General features: G+C 43.7%; 1 protein-coding gene across 1 annotated transcript; it reads left to right on the top strand.

Annotated features, from left to right (window-relative positions):
- Positions 1 to 739: 739 nt before the first annotated feature.
- On the top strand, positions 740 to 3,033 carry LOC121872213. The gene is made up of 2 exons (XM_042374881.1): positions 740 to 929; positions 2,251 to 3,033. The coding sequence occupies exons 1-2, from the start codon at positions 797 to 799 to the stop codon at positions 2,937 to 2,939; spliced, it is 822 nt and encodes a 273-aa protein (XP_042230815.1). The 5' UTR covers positions 740 to 796; the 3' UTR covers positions 2,940 to 3,033.
- The last annotated feature ends 13,515 nt before the right edge of the window (positions 3,034 to 16,548 follow it).

Genomic DNA, 16,548 nt, shown 5'->3' with positions numbered 1-16,548 from the left:
TCATCTGGTATCTGGTTTCCCTGTTTACATCTCCTATACTGAGTACTTTACATTTGTCGACGTTGAATTTCATCTGCCATTTTTCAGACCATTCGAAAAATTTGTTTAGATCTTCCTGTAGTTTTGCCGAGTCCTCGTCAGATTTGATAACACGTCCTATTTTAGTGTCATCAGCAAATTTACTTATGTTGCTGTCAATGCCGATATCTATGTCGTTTATGTATATAATAAATAATAATGATCCAAGTACTGAGCCTTGGGGAACTCCACTTGTGACGTTGCTCCAATGGGACTTAGTGCCGTTAATGCTCACTCGCTGTTGTCCTGTTCCATTTACCGATTCGAAAACTGATGAAAAGAATGTTAATAGATTAGTTAGGCAAGAACGTCCGCTTGTGAAGCCATGCTGGGAATCATTGATCAATCGGTGCTTCTCCAGGTGATTTCGAATAGAGTTTGAAATGATTGCTTCCAGACTATTGTATCACAATGTACACGACAATATACGTTGGATTAAACAAAGGAACTTACCATTTTATAAGTCCTAGTTTATTGGGCAACCCTTAAGCTGCATTTACACCAAGCCAGTCAAGTCAAAACAGGTCACGCCAAGTCATGACTCATCGTGAATCGCCACTCTAATGAACATTTACTCCAATGTATATTCTCAGAAACCATTACCACCAGATGAGTCAAGTCAAGTCAAGTCACGTCACATCGTGTCACGTCAAATCACAGATGGGGTTGGGCCCATTTTCTTCATCAGTCACGCCGAGTCCGCAGTGGTGTGTACATCATGCAGGTTGACGTCCTGATAAATTTAGTTCGAGAGCGTCCTGCTATATATGATCCCACTGATCGTAGCCACCGGGATCGTGATGTTATCGCTGCTCTGTGGAGGGAGGTTGCTGCTGCATTGAAATGTAAAGGTGAGACAACAATTTTATTCTCAAAGTAACTATACATAAGTGGATCATTTTATCTTGCCACTCGATAGCCCCACCTGGGGATACAAAATATTCCTTCAGAATGTCACGAACTGACATAGCTTCTGCTGTAGGTCTTGTGCTTCTTGTTGGTGTCAGGCTCATGTTTGAACACCGGAAATCAGTTGCATCATCAACACCATCACCAAGAAAGTAGTGAAATTGTTTTCATGTTGAATGAAATAATGAAGCACACAGATACTCTTCACTATTGCTTCAGATACTTCAATGCTTGTCTCCATTGATGTTTGAAGTACACCAAATTTTTTAGCTAACATTCCAAAGGTACATTCTACTGTTCTCCTAGCTCTACTGATCCGATAGTTATATACGCTTTTAGCGTAATCCAGGTCCTTTCTAGGATAAGGCCTCATCAGATTAGGCTTCAGCGGAAAAGCCTCATCTCCTACAAGAAAGAATGGTAATTTGGTTGGAGTATTTGGTATTTCACGAGACTGTGGAATACCTAAATATCCAGACAGAAATGACCTACCCATATTTGACTCACTAAAAACTGAACTGTCACTATTTCGTCCGTATGACCCTACATCAGTCAATGTGAAACAACAGTTGGCATCAGCAATGGCCATGAGTACCAGAGCGTGGTATCCTTTATAATTATGGAAAAGTGATCCTGCTCCAGCTGGGCATTTCAGCCGACAGTGTTTACCATCAAGGCTCCCAATACAGTTAGGTACATTGCATTTCTCGAAAAAGGCTCTTGCTATTTCTTTCCACTGACGTTCAGCAGGTACTGGCATATATTGTGGGTGCAGTGTTTCCCATACGGCATTACTTGTTTCTTTGACAATCTTGTGTACTGTGGTCGTACCAACACGAAACTGGTAACCAAGGGAAACAAAGGATTCTCCTGTAGCCACATGTCTGGAAAGACAGTAATGCAACAAGCATTAACTGGATGTATTTTCTGAAATAAATAAACGTTCAGTAGTGAAAGTCATTACGTACTAAACTATAATATAATTCTATAATATACTACTATACTGTACTAATATATATATATATATATATATATATATATATATATATATATATATATATATATATATATATATATATATATATATATATATATATATATATATATATATATATATATATATATATATCACGCTAATATAATTCTAAATAATGAGCCAAACAACGAGCATAAGATTAATTATTGAACTGCACTATACAGAGCATAAATTGTAACACTTATGACGACTATTTATTTAAGATATCTCATTTATCTCTTTTACAGAAGCTGAATGTAAGGAAAAATGGCAGCATCTAAGGAGCAACTTTATGAGGGAAAAGAGAAAGATTAGTGCTAAACCATCTGGATCAGCTGACATCCAATCAAAGAAGTGGGTGTACTATGATGCTATGGAATTTCTGATCCCTCATGTGACACCACGACCAACATCCTCAAACATCTCTACACCTCCTGACGAGGACACCAGCTATGATGCGGAAGACACATCTCACAATGCTTCATGTTCTACTATCCTGGATGCACCAGATAATTCATCTTATCAAGAAGCTGCAAGTAATGTCGACAACTGTGAGGTCCGCAGTACTGTCATGCCGACTCTTCCCATGTCAAAGAAACCTAAAGTCACCAAAAAACGTTGCAGCAACAATGCAGATGACATGGATATGCGTTTCTTAGAAGAGCTGAAAAAGATGCGAGAACAAACGTGTTCTACAGATGACAATGACCCAGATCGCCTGTTTCTGTTGAGCCTACTACCTATGATGAAACAACTGTCTCCGGCTGACAACATTGACATCAAAATTGAAATACATGAAGCCTTTCGTAGGAAGCTATTTCCACCCGTCCGCTCTGTCCCCTACGATTACTGGAATGAACAGGATCAATCACATGCACCATCACCGTGTACTACCTCCAATGCGAGTGATAATTATTCTGAGTATTCTAACCTCTGAGAGGTAAACCTATAATTTCATGTTTCCTAACGTATGAGTTGCAACTCGCTTGTTGTAAATGTAGCCTAACAGGAATAAATTATATCTGTCTTCATATTACATTTGCTTACTATTGCCCTACACATAAGCGTACTTGTAATGATTATTGGTATGTTTGCAATAACATACACTTCTTACCTTGTAAAAATGGCCATTCTTTCTTCAATTCCAACTGCACGTCGGTAGTTAGTAGTCATTTTCCTTATGGAAGACCCAGTCAAGTCCACCAGCTTTTTGAAGTTTTCAACTGTCATCCTAAAGAAATTGTAGAATTTGTCTTGATGGTTCACCAAGTCTGGGAATAAATGACTAAAGCTTCCAAAATTGGGTCTTTTGGTGTTGAGTTCATGCATCCAGTTTCGGGTCCTCCTCTTGCGTTTATGACGCCGAATCCACAACAAAACAGCTAATTCAGCGAGAGAGTATGCGTCCATCCTCCTCGAAATCAGTCTGGGTACTGAGTCCTGATTGACTCAGGTTGACTCAGTCGGTGTGAACGGTAGTGAGTCAAGTCAAGTCAAATGACTTGATTGACTTGACTTGACTGGCTTGGTGTAAATGCAGCCTTACGCCCGTATTATTAAACAACGCCTTCCCATGAAGAGGGTCGTCGCGTTTCGACCCGAGTTTTAAACTAAATGAGTCCTGAGGGACACTGCAGTACTGTACTTAATGGGTTGGTGTGGCGGTAAAATTAACTAATTCCAATATTATAAATTAATTTTATTGGAATTAGTTAATTTTACCTCCACAACACCCCGCTAAGTACTTTACTGCGGTGTCCCTCAGGACTCATTTAGTTAAAAACTCTGGTTGAAACACGACGACCCTCTTCAAGGGAAGATGTTTAATAATACGGGCGTCAGTATTCTGTACAAGGCTAAGCGCAAAAGCGTTTATATAAACTTCCTTATTACTTACAATAAACAGTAATGTGAGTTGAATAATAGAGATTACATCAAACTTCGAGACATTGACAAGATGTGAAGGTTATTGTTTGCCTGTTTAATCGCTTCTTAGAATGACTCAGTAGCTTTGTTCTGTAGGTGTTATGAGTGGCGGGTACCATACAGCGGCTGCATAATAAACAATGTTATTAATGTGTCATTTAAAAACCCGAGCTGTTTATCGTGACAGATGATTAACACTAAGTGGTTGCGGTGCTACTATAGCGTGCGGTTAGGTTAGATTCGGTTAGGTTGAGACTAAGGATATCGTTGTAGACCGCACGCTATAATAGCACCGCTGTTGTCACCATGATACTAGTTATCGGTTTAACATGATCACACCATCCAAGTGTTGAGTGTATATGGAGGTCCAGTTGGAACATAACTTCACATATCTAAGGATTGGGAACCATGTTCACTCATATGGTTTCCTCAGATCCTCTCCAAGCTTGGCAAGGGATTGCTGAATATTTCAGCTATAAGTTTCGTACAACACTGGCGACACACATCTACAAATGTTAAGAATATTGGCGTATCTAGGGATAGAAATGGTCCTAGTTTGGTGTCTTTCGGTACTCCACAAATATTAGTATCCCAGTCTGATTAAAGCTTTTGACAGCTGAACTTGTGGCAGTGACTTAAAGGGAGATTTTGAATGAAAAGGAATAATGATGGGTGACATCCTAGCTAGCCAAGTCCCTGGAGGGCAGAAGCGCGGGTGAACGGAAAAAATAAGTGAGATCACATTTTATTTAGACACCATTAACAAGTTAGGCTAAAGTTAGGTTTAGTTAGGTTAGGTTGGGTTAACTTTGATCAGTTAGGTTAGGTTAGGCTTTGAATGTTTTTTAGGTCACCAAAGAAAAAATAATCTAAAATACAGTATTGATTTTTAATATGTTGAAAAGGTCTAACTAAATCATAACTTTTTTCTTGCATTTGTAGTGTGATCTACATAATCTCATACCTTCAAAAACCACAGTGGACATAACAGTGGCAATATGGTCACCAGTGTCAGTGCCTTCATAAACCTGTACAGAGCATAACAATATTCAACATCCTCTCAACTTAGAATGTAAAATATCCAGTTTTGTTTTGGTCTTCCAATACCCAGCCAGCTACAGTATCCTAGGTGCAAGTACTATAGAGGTAACTGTATCTGTCTGGAAATTGTCTTGGGTACAGCACCAGGCGTTGATGCTTTGCTGACGACAGTAAAATTGATGGAAACTACAGCGGGCCTATTGATACACACTATAGGCATCACTGTTTACACCCATCCCTTATTAGTAATATATGTGGCCAACCGATATTTGAAGCTTCCCAACGAGTTCAAGTTAATGATGATGATTGGTAACTTATTCCATTCATCCACTACTGTATTTTCAAACCAAGTTTACCTATTTCATGCCTAAATCTTTGTTATATCACCTTTATTTCACCCTATTTTCCGCTTATACACTTCAATCATATCGCCCCTCACACTATGTCTCTCAATGGAATGCATATTAGTTTTCTTTATCTGTCTACTATGCCTAAGGCTCCTAATGCTCGGGATTAGCTTTGTCATCCTCCTCTAAATGCTTTCTAGGGAATCTATATCCTTTCTATAGTACGGTGACCAAAACTGAACCGCAAAACTCACTTGTGGCTTCAAATACGGTGAGATGTTCTTGAGTTGATGATGAACCTGCATTACCATTTACCGCCATCACACTATTCCTGCCCCTCGCTTACACCATTACCCCTCCTGACCCTCCCCTAAAGGCATTTTCCCTCCCAACCCTCACTACTCCCTCCTGGCACCACCCCCCGACACCACCCCCACCTGACACCACCGTAGCACCACCTCACCTGACATTACTGTGGCATCACTCTCCCCTCAAGTGCTACTATCCTCCCCTCAAGCGCCACTATCCTCCCTAAGTGTCATTATCCTCCCTAAGTGCCACTATCCTCCCCAAGCGCCAATATCCTCCCCTCAAGAGCCATTATCCTCCCCTCAAGCGCCACTATCCTCCGCAAGTGTCACTATCCTCCCTATGTGCCACTATCCTCCCCAAGCGCCAATATCCTCCCCTCAAGTGTCATTATACAAAGTGTCACTATCCTCCCCAAGTGCCACTATCCTCCCCAAGTCCCACTATCCTCCCCAAGTCCCACTATCCTCCCCCAAATGCCACTATCCCTCCCCAAGTGCCACTATCCTCCCCAAGTGCCACTATGTCCCACTATCCTCCCAAGTGCCACATCCTCCCCAAGTGCCACTCCCCATGCCACTATCCTCCCCAAGTGCCACTATCCTCCCAAGTCCCATTATACCCCCAAGTCACACTATCCTCCCCAAGTGCCACTATGCCACTATCCTCCCCAAGTCCCATTATACTCCCCAAGTCACACTATCCTCCCCACCTATCCTCCCAAGTCCACTATCCTCCCAAGTGCCACTATCCTCCCCAAGTGCCACTACTCCCCAAGTCACACTATACCTCCCAAGTCCCACTATCCTCCCCAAGTACCACTATCCTCCCAAGTACCACTATACTCCCCAAGTCACACTATACTCCCCAAGTCCCACTATCCTCCCCAAGTGCCACTATCCTCCCCCATCCCCCAAGTCACACTATCCTCCCCAAGTGCCACTATCCCCCAAGTGCCACTATCCTCCCCAAGTCCCATTATACTCCCCAAGTCACACTATCCTCCCCAAGTGCCACTATCTCCCCAAGTGCCACTATCCTCCCCAAGTGCCACTATCCTCCCCAAGTGCCAGTCACACTATACTCCCCAAGTCCCACTATCCTCCCCAAGTGCCACTATCCTCCCCAAGTCCCACTATCCTCCCCAAGTCCCACTATCCTCCCCAAGTGCCACTATCCTCCCCAAGTCCCACTATCCTCCCCAAGTACCACTATCCTCCCCAAGTGCCACTATCCTCCCCAAGTCCCACTATCCTCCCCAAGTCCCACTATCCTCCCCACGTCCCACTATCCTCCCCAAGTGCCACTATCCTCCCCAAGTACCACTATACTCCCCAAGTCACACTATACTCCCCAAGTACCACTATACTCCCCAAGTGCGATGTAATGGGCCCCTGTCTCATCAACAGAACGTATTATATAAATGGGTCAATACATCTGAGATTATATTCAGATTCACCACCCTGTAACTTTCCACTGTCTATGAGTAAGACATGAGACGGACACGTGAGCGGGCAACTCTCCCAAGAGGGCGAGACCCATAGCTCAGCATTTCTGTAAACCCGCACTGCGAGGTCGTCACAGTCAGTAGCTCACCTCAACTTATATCGTAAGGACGTGACCTAACGTTTATAATACATAAACGCCGTCCCCTTCTCATCCACTCCTAGACAGTGAGACTTACGGTTGATCTACACTCAGGAATTATATATCCAACCTTTTATAATAAAACAAAGGAACTACCGTTTGGGTTTCGTTACTTAAAACCCAAATATAAATATATGTGAACGGACTGGTTAATTGCACAAGCAGCCGATTCAGCGACTATCCTCCCCAAGTGTCACTATCCTCCCCAAGTCCCACTATCCTCCCCCAAGTGTCACTATCCTCCCCACAAGTGCCACTATCCTCCCCAAGTCCCACTATCCTCCCCCAAGTCCCACTATCCTCCCCCAAGTCCCACTATCCTCCCCCAAGTCCCACTATCCTCCCCTCAAGTGCCACTATCATCCCCCAAGTGCAACTCCTTCTCATGTGCCACTATCCTCCCCAAGTCCCACTATCCTCCCCCAAGTCCCACTATCCTCCCCCAAGTTCCACTATCCTCCCTCAAGTGCCACTATCCTCCCCCAAGTGCAACTCCTCATGTGCCACTATCCTCCAAGTGCAACTCCTTCTCATGTGCCACTATCCTCCCCAACTCCTTCTCATGTGCCACTATCCTCCCCCCCACTGTCCCACTATCCTCCCCAAGTTCCACTATCCTCCCTCAAGTGCCACTATCCTCCCCAAGTGCAACTCCTTCTCATGTGCCACTATCCTCCCCAAGTCCCACTATCCTCCCCCAAGTCCCTATCCTCCCCAAGTTCCACCATCCTCCCTCAAGTGCCACTATCCCTCCCCAAGTGCAACTCCTTCTCATGTGCCACTATCCTCCCCAAGTCCCACTATCCTCCCCAAGTCCCACTATCCTCCCAAGTTCCACTATCCTCCCTCAAGTGCCACTATCCTCCCCAAGTGCAACTCCTTCCATGTGCCACTATCCTCCCCAAGCCCCACTATCCTCCCCCAAGTCCCACTATCCTCCCCAAGTTCCACTATCTTCCCCAAGTTCCACTATCCTCCCTCAAGTGCCACTATCCTCCCCCAAGTGCAACCCTCTCATGTGCCACTATCCTCCCCAAGCCCCACTATCCTCCCCCAAGTCCCACTATCCTCCCCCAAGTTCCACTATCCTCCCCCAAGTTCCACTATCCTCCCCTCAAGTGCCACTATCCTCCCCCAAGTGCAACTCCTTTTCATGTGCCACTATCCTCCCCCAAGTGCCACTATCTCTCCCAGGGCTAATTTTCTCGTCAACTCTTCCAGTACCACAGTGTCATCTCTGACTTCTCCCTCTGCTGTCATCAGTATCACACACACACACACACACACACACCCACCATCTGGGAGGGAGTTACTACACTACGTGTTTGCTGTTCAACACGTACAATCTTACATTAATCTGTATGTTCACTGTATGTTCCTTTACCTCTCTCTAATGAAGGTTTTTGTTAAACCACCAATGTATGTAATAAGTCATTTATGTCCAATGTATATTTTCAGTCTTCGGTCTGCAAAACTTTTTCAATAAACCGTTAATTATTATTATTTTTATTATTATTATTATTATTACACACACACGTCTACCTGTCCAGCTTCATTTGTAGCTGTATCACTGTCGTACTCTTCTTGGTTAACTGGTAGATGAGAGATGACGAAAGGTAGACCAAGGATGAAAAGAAGATAGAATGGGGAAGAGATGATGAACCAGGAGAGGAAGGATGGAAGGGAGAGGGAGGATGGGGCAGAGAGGATAGAAGGGAGATGAATGGGGCAGGGTTAGGAAGGAAGGTGTTCACATAGGGATGGGGGTGAGACCGGGGCACATGAGTAGCTCGCTGCGTGGGGATAAGATAAGGGCAAGGAAGGGTTGATAAAGGGCACTGTTGGAGTGGTGAGTGGCTGTGGTCACGTCCATTACCCCAACACTGCTCATGATGCTCTTAACAATATTATTTTTATCTCACCATCACTGTGGCTTATACAGAGATCAACATAATGAGATAACGCTCAGTATAATAAATAAAGATGTGCTGATTGACCTTCCTTCATCCACCAACAATAACTGGTTACATGGGATCCAATCGTAATAGACCCCCAATCCAATCGGGCCCCAGCCTAACCTAAATCCTTAACCATTAGGGTTGGGCTTCAGTTTTAGTAGACTACCTCCCCAGACGATTTTATTGAGCAAAGAGGGGACCCCGTACACAAGGAGTAATAGACTCATGTCCTAGGAGGCTTCAGATCTTATATAGATCCAATTTAATGAGACTCACTCCTGATGAGATCCAGTCCTTATGATATGGTTAGGTTAGCTTAGGTTAGGTTAGGGTAGGGTAGGCTCCAGCAGGGTTGGTTTTCATTTGGGTTACAACTCTCTTCGTCCACTTCCCTCGGAGAGAACCCAGCGTCTGCCTCACACGGACACTTTATTTTGCCTGAAAATTTACTTAATTAAATTACGCAGTAGTAAACAATACAGTATTATACGTGGCTGAGCCTTTTGAGAGTTTCACCTCACTTGCAAAGGCATTTAAAAGAACATTTAGAAATCTTCTAAACTGATCTGAATGACTTCGACCACCATACACTAGTACACGATTCAAGAGGGTCTGGATTAGGTCCCTCCGTTGAGTACAGGACCTGGTGAACGAACGGAAGGATGGGATGACTTCGCAACATCCCTTCTTACATTATGTTATGTTAGGACGGCGTGATAACATTAACTACGAGATTTCTGGTGTAATGAGTGCGTGTGAGCCGGAGAGAGGCGTCACTTTAACACACTAGACTAGAGGGTTTCCCAAGTCCTCTAATTGCTAACTGACATTTGGACCGGGGGGCCAATGTCGACTGAGCTCCAATCCTAATGCTCAGGTTAAGTTAGAGCTGGGGCCAACTATGACTGGTACTCACTAGGATTGGAGCCCACTAGGATTGGGGCCCACTAGGACTGGGGCCCATTAGGGGCCCACTAACACTGGGATCCGGTGGGACTGGTTCCTATGAGTGGCCCACTAGGACTGGGCCCATTAGGATTGGAACCCATTAGGATTGGGGCCCGTAAGGACTGGGGTGCATTAGAATTGAGACCCATATGGAATGGGGCCTAATAGGACTGGGCCCCAATCCTAATGGTTGAATTGGGTTAGAACTGGGGTTTATTTGGCCAGTCACCGCCGAAATCTGAGGCGAGAATATGGAAGATGTTGACGGGACATGTCGAGACTGTATTATTTCGTGGGTGATCCCGACAGAGGCGATGTGTGGAGGCGGGAGAGAGAGACACATTCTAACAAGAGAGAGACATTTTAACAAGAGAGAGGGACAGAGATACTAATGAGAAAGAAAGAGAGAGAGAGATGCTAAGAAGAGAGGGAGAGAGAAAGAGAGAGATGGTGCTGTAATAAGAGAGACATACAAACGAGAGAAAGAAAGAGCGAGGCATACAAATGAGAGAGATATGCAAGCAAGAGAGAGAGGGAGGCATGCAAACAAGAGAGAAGAGACACCAACTATAGAGCACGTGATAAAGCAGGAGAGAGAGAAGGGGGCAACAACACAGAGAGGACACGGGATAAACAGAAACATAACAAGAGACGGAGAGAGAGAGAGAGAGTCCCCCAACTGTGTAGTAAAAAGAGATAACATATGGCATAGATGGAGATTGATGGAGCATTGGGGCGTGGAAGAGGTTGATGGAGCATAGGAGCGTGGGAGAGGTTGATGGAGCATAGGAGCGTGGGAGAGGTTGATGGAGCATAGGAGCGTGGGTGGAAATAAATAAAATACAAGGATAAAAGGAGGAAAGACATCTAAAGAAAACTGACGTCATAGGAGGGAGAAAGTGACGTGGCGTGAAAGGATCAATGACGTCACAGGATGAGTGACGTCAGAGACTTTTGTAGGTAGCATAGTTTTCCTAAAGTACAGGTATGAAGCGTGGCCACAGTGCACAGGTGTGAGGTGTAGCCAGAGAGTACAGATGTGGAACGTTGTCAAACTACAGGTGTGGAATGTTCCTAGTGTACAGGTGTGTAGTGTGGCCAGAATTCACAGGTGTTGAGGAACAAACTGTTGAATTTTTTATCATTACAAAGTTTCGCGAATTTGATAAGAGAACACACACACACACACACACACACACACACACACACACACACACACATCTTAATTGGTCATTAGAATACAGTAGGTAGGTGACGTGATCATTAACGCACACAGATAAAGGTGTGGATGCCTCCCCACCCCAGCATCCGTCATACAGGAGGCAGCAGCGAGTCATTCAAAAATATACCCAAGTCTTGTTTACGAGACTCACAGTGAGACCTTCTGGTGGGTCGCTCTTTGGCACCAGCTCGTACACCTCTACTTGTTTGCCCTCCTCTTCCTTCTTCAGCTCCTCCTCCTCCTTATGCTCCGCCTCCTCCTGGCTGCTACGTCGTCACACCACCTCAGACTCTGTTAAGTGGAATTCATGATTTATTGCTCTTAGGGATTTTCTACACTAAGTCTCTTCTGTCGAGGTAGTTGTAATTTTGAGTGTTTGGTGGAGTGTGTGTGTGACGGGTGTGGCAAGAGAGAGAGAGAAAGAGAGAGAGAGGCAGCCTGGGAGAGTAAGCGTCTGGTAGACTCTCACAGGGAGGGAACCCCGGCCAGCCGCACGAGGAATACCCGCTCTCATGCTGCTCTCCGATTCCTCGCCAACATGGCCACCTGCCAGCCCTCCCTCCACCCTGCAACCCACAACAACAACTACCAACAACAGAATTTAAATTGCGATAATAAATTCCCACACTTTCCTACACTCGTTTTTCGTAAAGATTAACAGCCAGACTTGACAATAATACCTTTGTGTGTGTGAAAGTATGAAGACGAATCTACTATTGCCTTGCATATTTTGATGATGGTGACGTCATTCAGGAGTGCCAACTGGTGCGAGCCGTCCGTCAAGGCCGAGCGTAACCTGCTGGTGTTAACGACATCCTTCCCTGCTACATACTCACTCGATCGGATATTTAAACCCACCAGCTTGAAATATTCTTCATTAAGTGAGGTTAAAGGAAAGGAAGTTGATTTGCATTACAGGTGGCCATGTATTCCTTTGGACACGAAGACGGAAAATGCACCATCATTGCCTTAACTAGCCGCCTCACTTAGTAACTCTCTAACACTTTACTGGTACAAATAGCTCAGAGTTAAACGCTTATATAGTAAAAAATAAGCTGTGGTAGCGGAGCAGTTTCCAGGTGTGGCTGTGGCTGTGGCGGGTACAGTAGCAGAGACAAGTAATCAATTTGTGATAAAGATTACGTGCAGCACTGTATTAATACACAGTCTCCAGGGGGCAGCCTTGATAACGTGATGCGCTACACACCTGAGTCACACACACACACACACCCTCCCTCACCCCTCTCCCCCTCCCTCGTCACCCCTTATACCCCATTCCCATTCCTCTCCCCTCCCTCACACCCCCCTCACCACTACCGTACAAATCCCTCACCCACTTCCTTCACCCGTCCTCATACTTCCCTCATCGCTTCACTCATCCCTAATCTCTCACCTTCTCCCTCACTCTTACCTCACATCTATTCCTCAACCCCATCCCTTACTTCTCTCCTTAACACATCCTTTCTCGCCCTCAACCTTCAACCCCCATCCCTTCCAACCCATCTTTATCACCCCACACCCTCTCCCCAGCCACCATCACCCCCACAGTCTCCCTCCCTCCCTCCCAGACACTGTAATGGTGGATGAAGACTGAAAATATCAACACCATTCGCATTGACCATGTTATTGATAAAATAGTACATACGTATTTTCTGAGGACTCTCTCTGTCTCTCTCTCTCTCTCTCTCTCTCTCTCGTGTGTCAGTGTTTCAGTAGCTGGCAGGATAGACTACAGTACGTCACTCGCGTATCAGAAGGTCTGGGTGTGTTGTGGGGTAATGAGGAGGGAGTATAAGAATGTGGGGGAGGTGTAAGGAGTGTTTCTGGGTCCTCATATCTCTTAGTTACAGTCGAGTCTCTTAAAGAGTGGTTTTGTCGTGGTCATTTAGGTCTGTTCGTCGTCTATGTAGTGTGCTCAGGTGTTTTAAAAGGTTCAGCTCAGTAGACTAACTAGCACAGTTGAGAGGTGCTTTTCATCTGTTGGCTGTGTCCTTTTTTTGTGTGTTTGTGTGAAGTTGTTTTAAGTGAGTCTGGTAAATATGTCCTCATGATACGTATTATGGGGAAATTTAAGCGACGAATCTCAGAGAATCTCATCTCCCGCCCCCCTGTTTCTCTCCCTTCTTCTCTCTACTCCCTATATCCTTTCACCCTCACTCCTACTACTGACCCCCCAGTCCATTCACCCTCACCGTCACCCGTACTACTGCCCCCGCCCCCTTCATTTCACCCTCACCTTCCTACCTCTGGCCACCCTCCCCTTACCCCCACTCCTGGTCCACTACCCCCACATACCCTGTCACCAATCACCCCTCTCCCCCCTCCCCACACACACACTCACTGTCTGGGATATGTTTATCTACCCCCACGCACCCTGTCCAATAACCCCCCCTCCCTACCCCCACGCACCCTAATCAAGTACACCCGGACTCATAACAGTGTTTACGTCGACATTTTCACACAAACTGGAGGACCAAGTGACCTAAGTCATATGAACAACTGAGGTATCTTGTGAAATTTTAGGTTAGGTTAGGTTAGGTTGGCGTTAGTGTGGTTAATGTTATGATGAAATAAGCTTTGGGGTGAGGTTAGGTTAGGCAGGCTAGAATTAAGGTGGTTAGTGTTAGGGTGAAATAAGCTTTGGGGTGAGGTTTGGTTAGGCAGGCTAGAATTAAGGTGGTTAATGTTAGGGTGAAATAAGCTTTGGGATTAGTCTTAAAGTGATCCAAGTCTTGTTATGAGTTGTGGCGCGCCTTATGATGTGTTGGACGGTCTCAAGTGACAGTAAACGTAAACATTATGGGACTCTGTAAACACCCAGAAGGCACCTGTCATCTGCTGGTTATGTTCTTAAAGGCTGGCTTAATTAATTCACCGAAATAGGCAATGCAATAAACCCCCCCCCCCAAAAAAAAATATATATATATATATATATTTACTGTATATATATATACAGTATATATATATACATATATATACATATATATATATATATATATATATATATATATATATATATATATATATATATATGTGTGTATACAGTATATATATATATATATATATATATATATATATATATATATATATATATATATATATATATATACTGTATATAAGAGATTGACCCAACTGAGCTATGTATATATATATATATATTTAGTAGTCAGATACTATAGTAGTAAAAGATGTTGTATGACCTGTATAATAGTTTTGTTATTGTATGCCTATGTAGTTACCGCAGATGCTAGCTGGGTTTGGTGAAAATGTGTCCTTGGACTAGATAGACCCTGAATGTGTTATACCTGCCCACTGGCCTGTTAAAAGGCAGTGCAGATATGGCACACTTGATATTCGGTACACATAAAGACAGTAAGCCCGGTACTGAATGTGACACAACCCCAGAAGTAAAGATTAATACCAATTCACAGCTGATAAGAACATTAGAAGAACGTAAGAAAATAAGGAGTCTGCAATCAGGCCGGTTGGCCTGTACATGCAGCTCCTGTCGAGAGTTACTACCACTCTCCATCGTCCATGAATCTATCTAGTCTCCTTTTAAAACTTCCCAACGTCCCAGCACTTATTACAAAGTTGCTAAGCTTGTTCCACTCGTCCACCACCCTATTTATGAATCAGTTTCTTCCTATCTCCCTCCTAAACCTAAATTTATCCAACTTAAATCCGTCGCTACGAGTCCTATCCTGCTCAGATATTATGAGAACTTTATCTACATCTCTTTTATTGATTCCTTTCACCCACTTCTATCATATCTTCCCGCACTCTTCGTCTTTTTAAGGAAAGCAAGTTAAGTTTCTTTAATCTATCTTGATAGGGAAGGTTTCTAAGTCCCGGAATCATATTCGCCATTCTTCGCTGCATCGACTCCAGCGAATTGATATCCATTCTATAATAAGGACACCAGAACTGAACAGCATAATCGAGGTGCGGCCTGACTAGCTCAAGATATAGTTGCAATATGACCTCCGCATTCTTATTACTTACACTTCTAGACATAAAACCTAATACTCTGTTTGCCTTATTTCGAACATTAACGCACTGTTTTCTAGGCCGTAGGTCCGGGCTTACGAGTACCCCTATGTCTCTTTCACAAGTCGACTTCTCTAGTGCGATGTTGTTAAGGCTGTATACGTTTACAGCATTTGTTCTTCCAATATTAAGTACGCTGCACTTGCTGGTGTTGAATTTCATTTGCCATTTTTCTGACCACTCCTGCAGTTTATTTAAATCCTCCTGTAGTCCATTTGCATCCTGCCCTGAATTAATCTGCCGCCCTATTTTGGTGTCATCCGCAAACTTGCTTATGTCACTGCTGATCCCAGTATCGAGATCGTTTATGTAGATTATGAACAAGAGTGGGCCCAGTACTGACCCCTGGGGAACCCCATTAGTTATATAGTCCAAAATCATCTTCGCTGACCCGCTGTGTTCTATCGGTGACCCATGATTTTTATCCAATTTAAAACTTCCCCTCGATACCATGAGCCTTAACTTTTCTCCCAGAAGCCTCTGATGTGGTACTCCATCAAATGCTTTGCTAAAGTCTAAGTAAATAACATCGTAATTTTCCTCATTATCTACTACCTCATGGACTTTCCTAAAAAAAAAATCAGCAGATTTGTTAGAAAAGATTTTCCCTTTGTAAATCCATGTTGAGAATCGTAGATTAATTTGTTTTTCTCTAAATACGATCGGATGCTATTTGCTATAACTGATTCAAGAAATTTCCCACTACCGACGTCAAACAAATCGGCCAGTAATTTGACGCTGATGCTCTGTCTCCCTACCAAAATGTCAGTTTTTTCTGCTATGTTTTTTTTAGATGTTTGCGTATTTGTGACGCTGAATTTATTGATGAAGAACGGAAACACATTCATTCCATTGCACAAAAACTTGGGTACCCTTCATTGTTTGTTGATCATTGTTTTAAAAGGGCTAAGAAAAAGCCTTTCATTCTACTCATACCAGACAAATTCCCACATTTAAGAATATTTTGACTGCCTTATCGCAATGAATTTGTCCTGTTAGTTCAGTCCCTTAAATTATTAAATATTAATGTTGTTTTTAAGTATGAGTCAACCATTACCAATATATTAATCACACACACACATATATATATATATATAT

This window comes from Homarus americanus, unplaced genomic scaffold (genome assembly GCF_018991925.1).
Source record: "Homarus americanus isolate GMGI-L3 unplaced genomic scaffold, GMGI_Hamer_2.0 scaffold5589, whole genome shotgun sequence".
NCBI classification, from domain to species: domain Eukaryota; kingdom Metazoa; phylum Arthropoda; class Malacostraca; order Decapoda; family Nephropidae; genus Homarus; species Homarus americanus.
Note: the sequence above shows the minus strand (reverse complement) of the source record. Positions and strands in the feature narration are given on the sequence as shown.

Excerpts from the sequence above, each read along its gene's own strand:
- LOC121872213 (XM_042374881.1), top strand. The coding sequence starts at position 797 with ATGCAGGTTGACGTCCTGATAAATTTAGTTCGAGAGCGTCCTGCTATA. Across the intron at positions 930-2,250 it reads TGCTGCATTGAAATGTAAAG|AAGCTGAATGTAAGGAAAAA; the intron begins GTGAGACAACAA and ends TCTCTTTTACAG.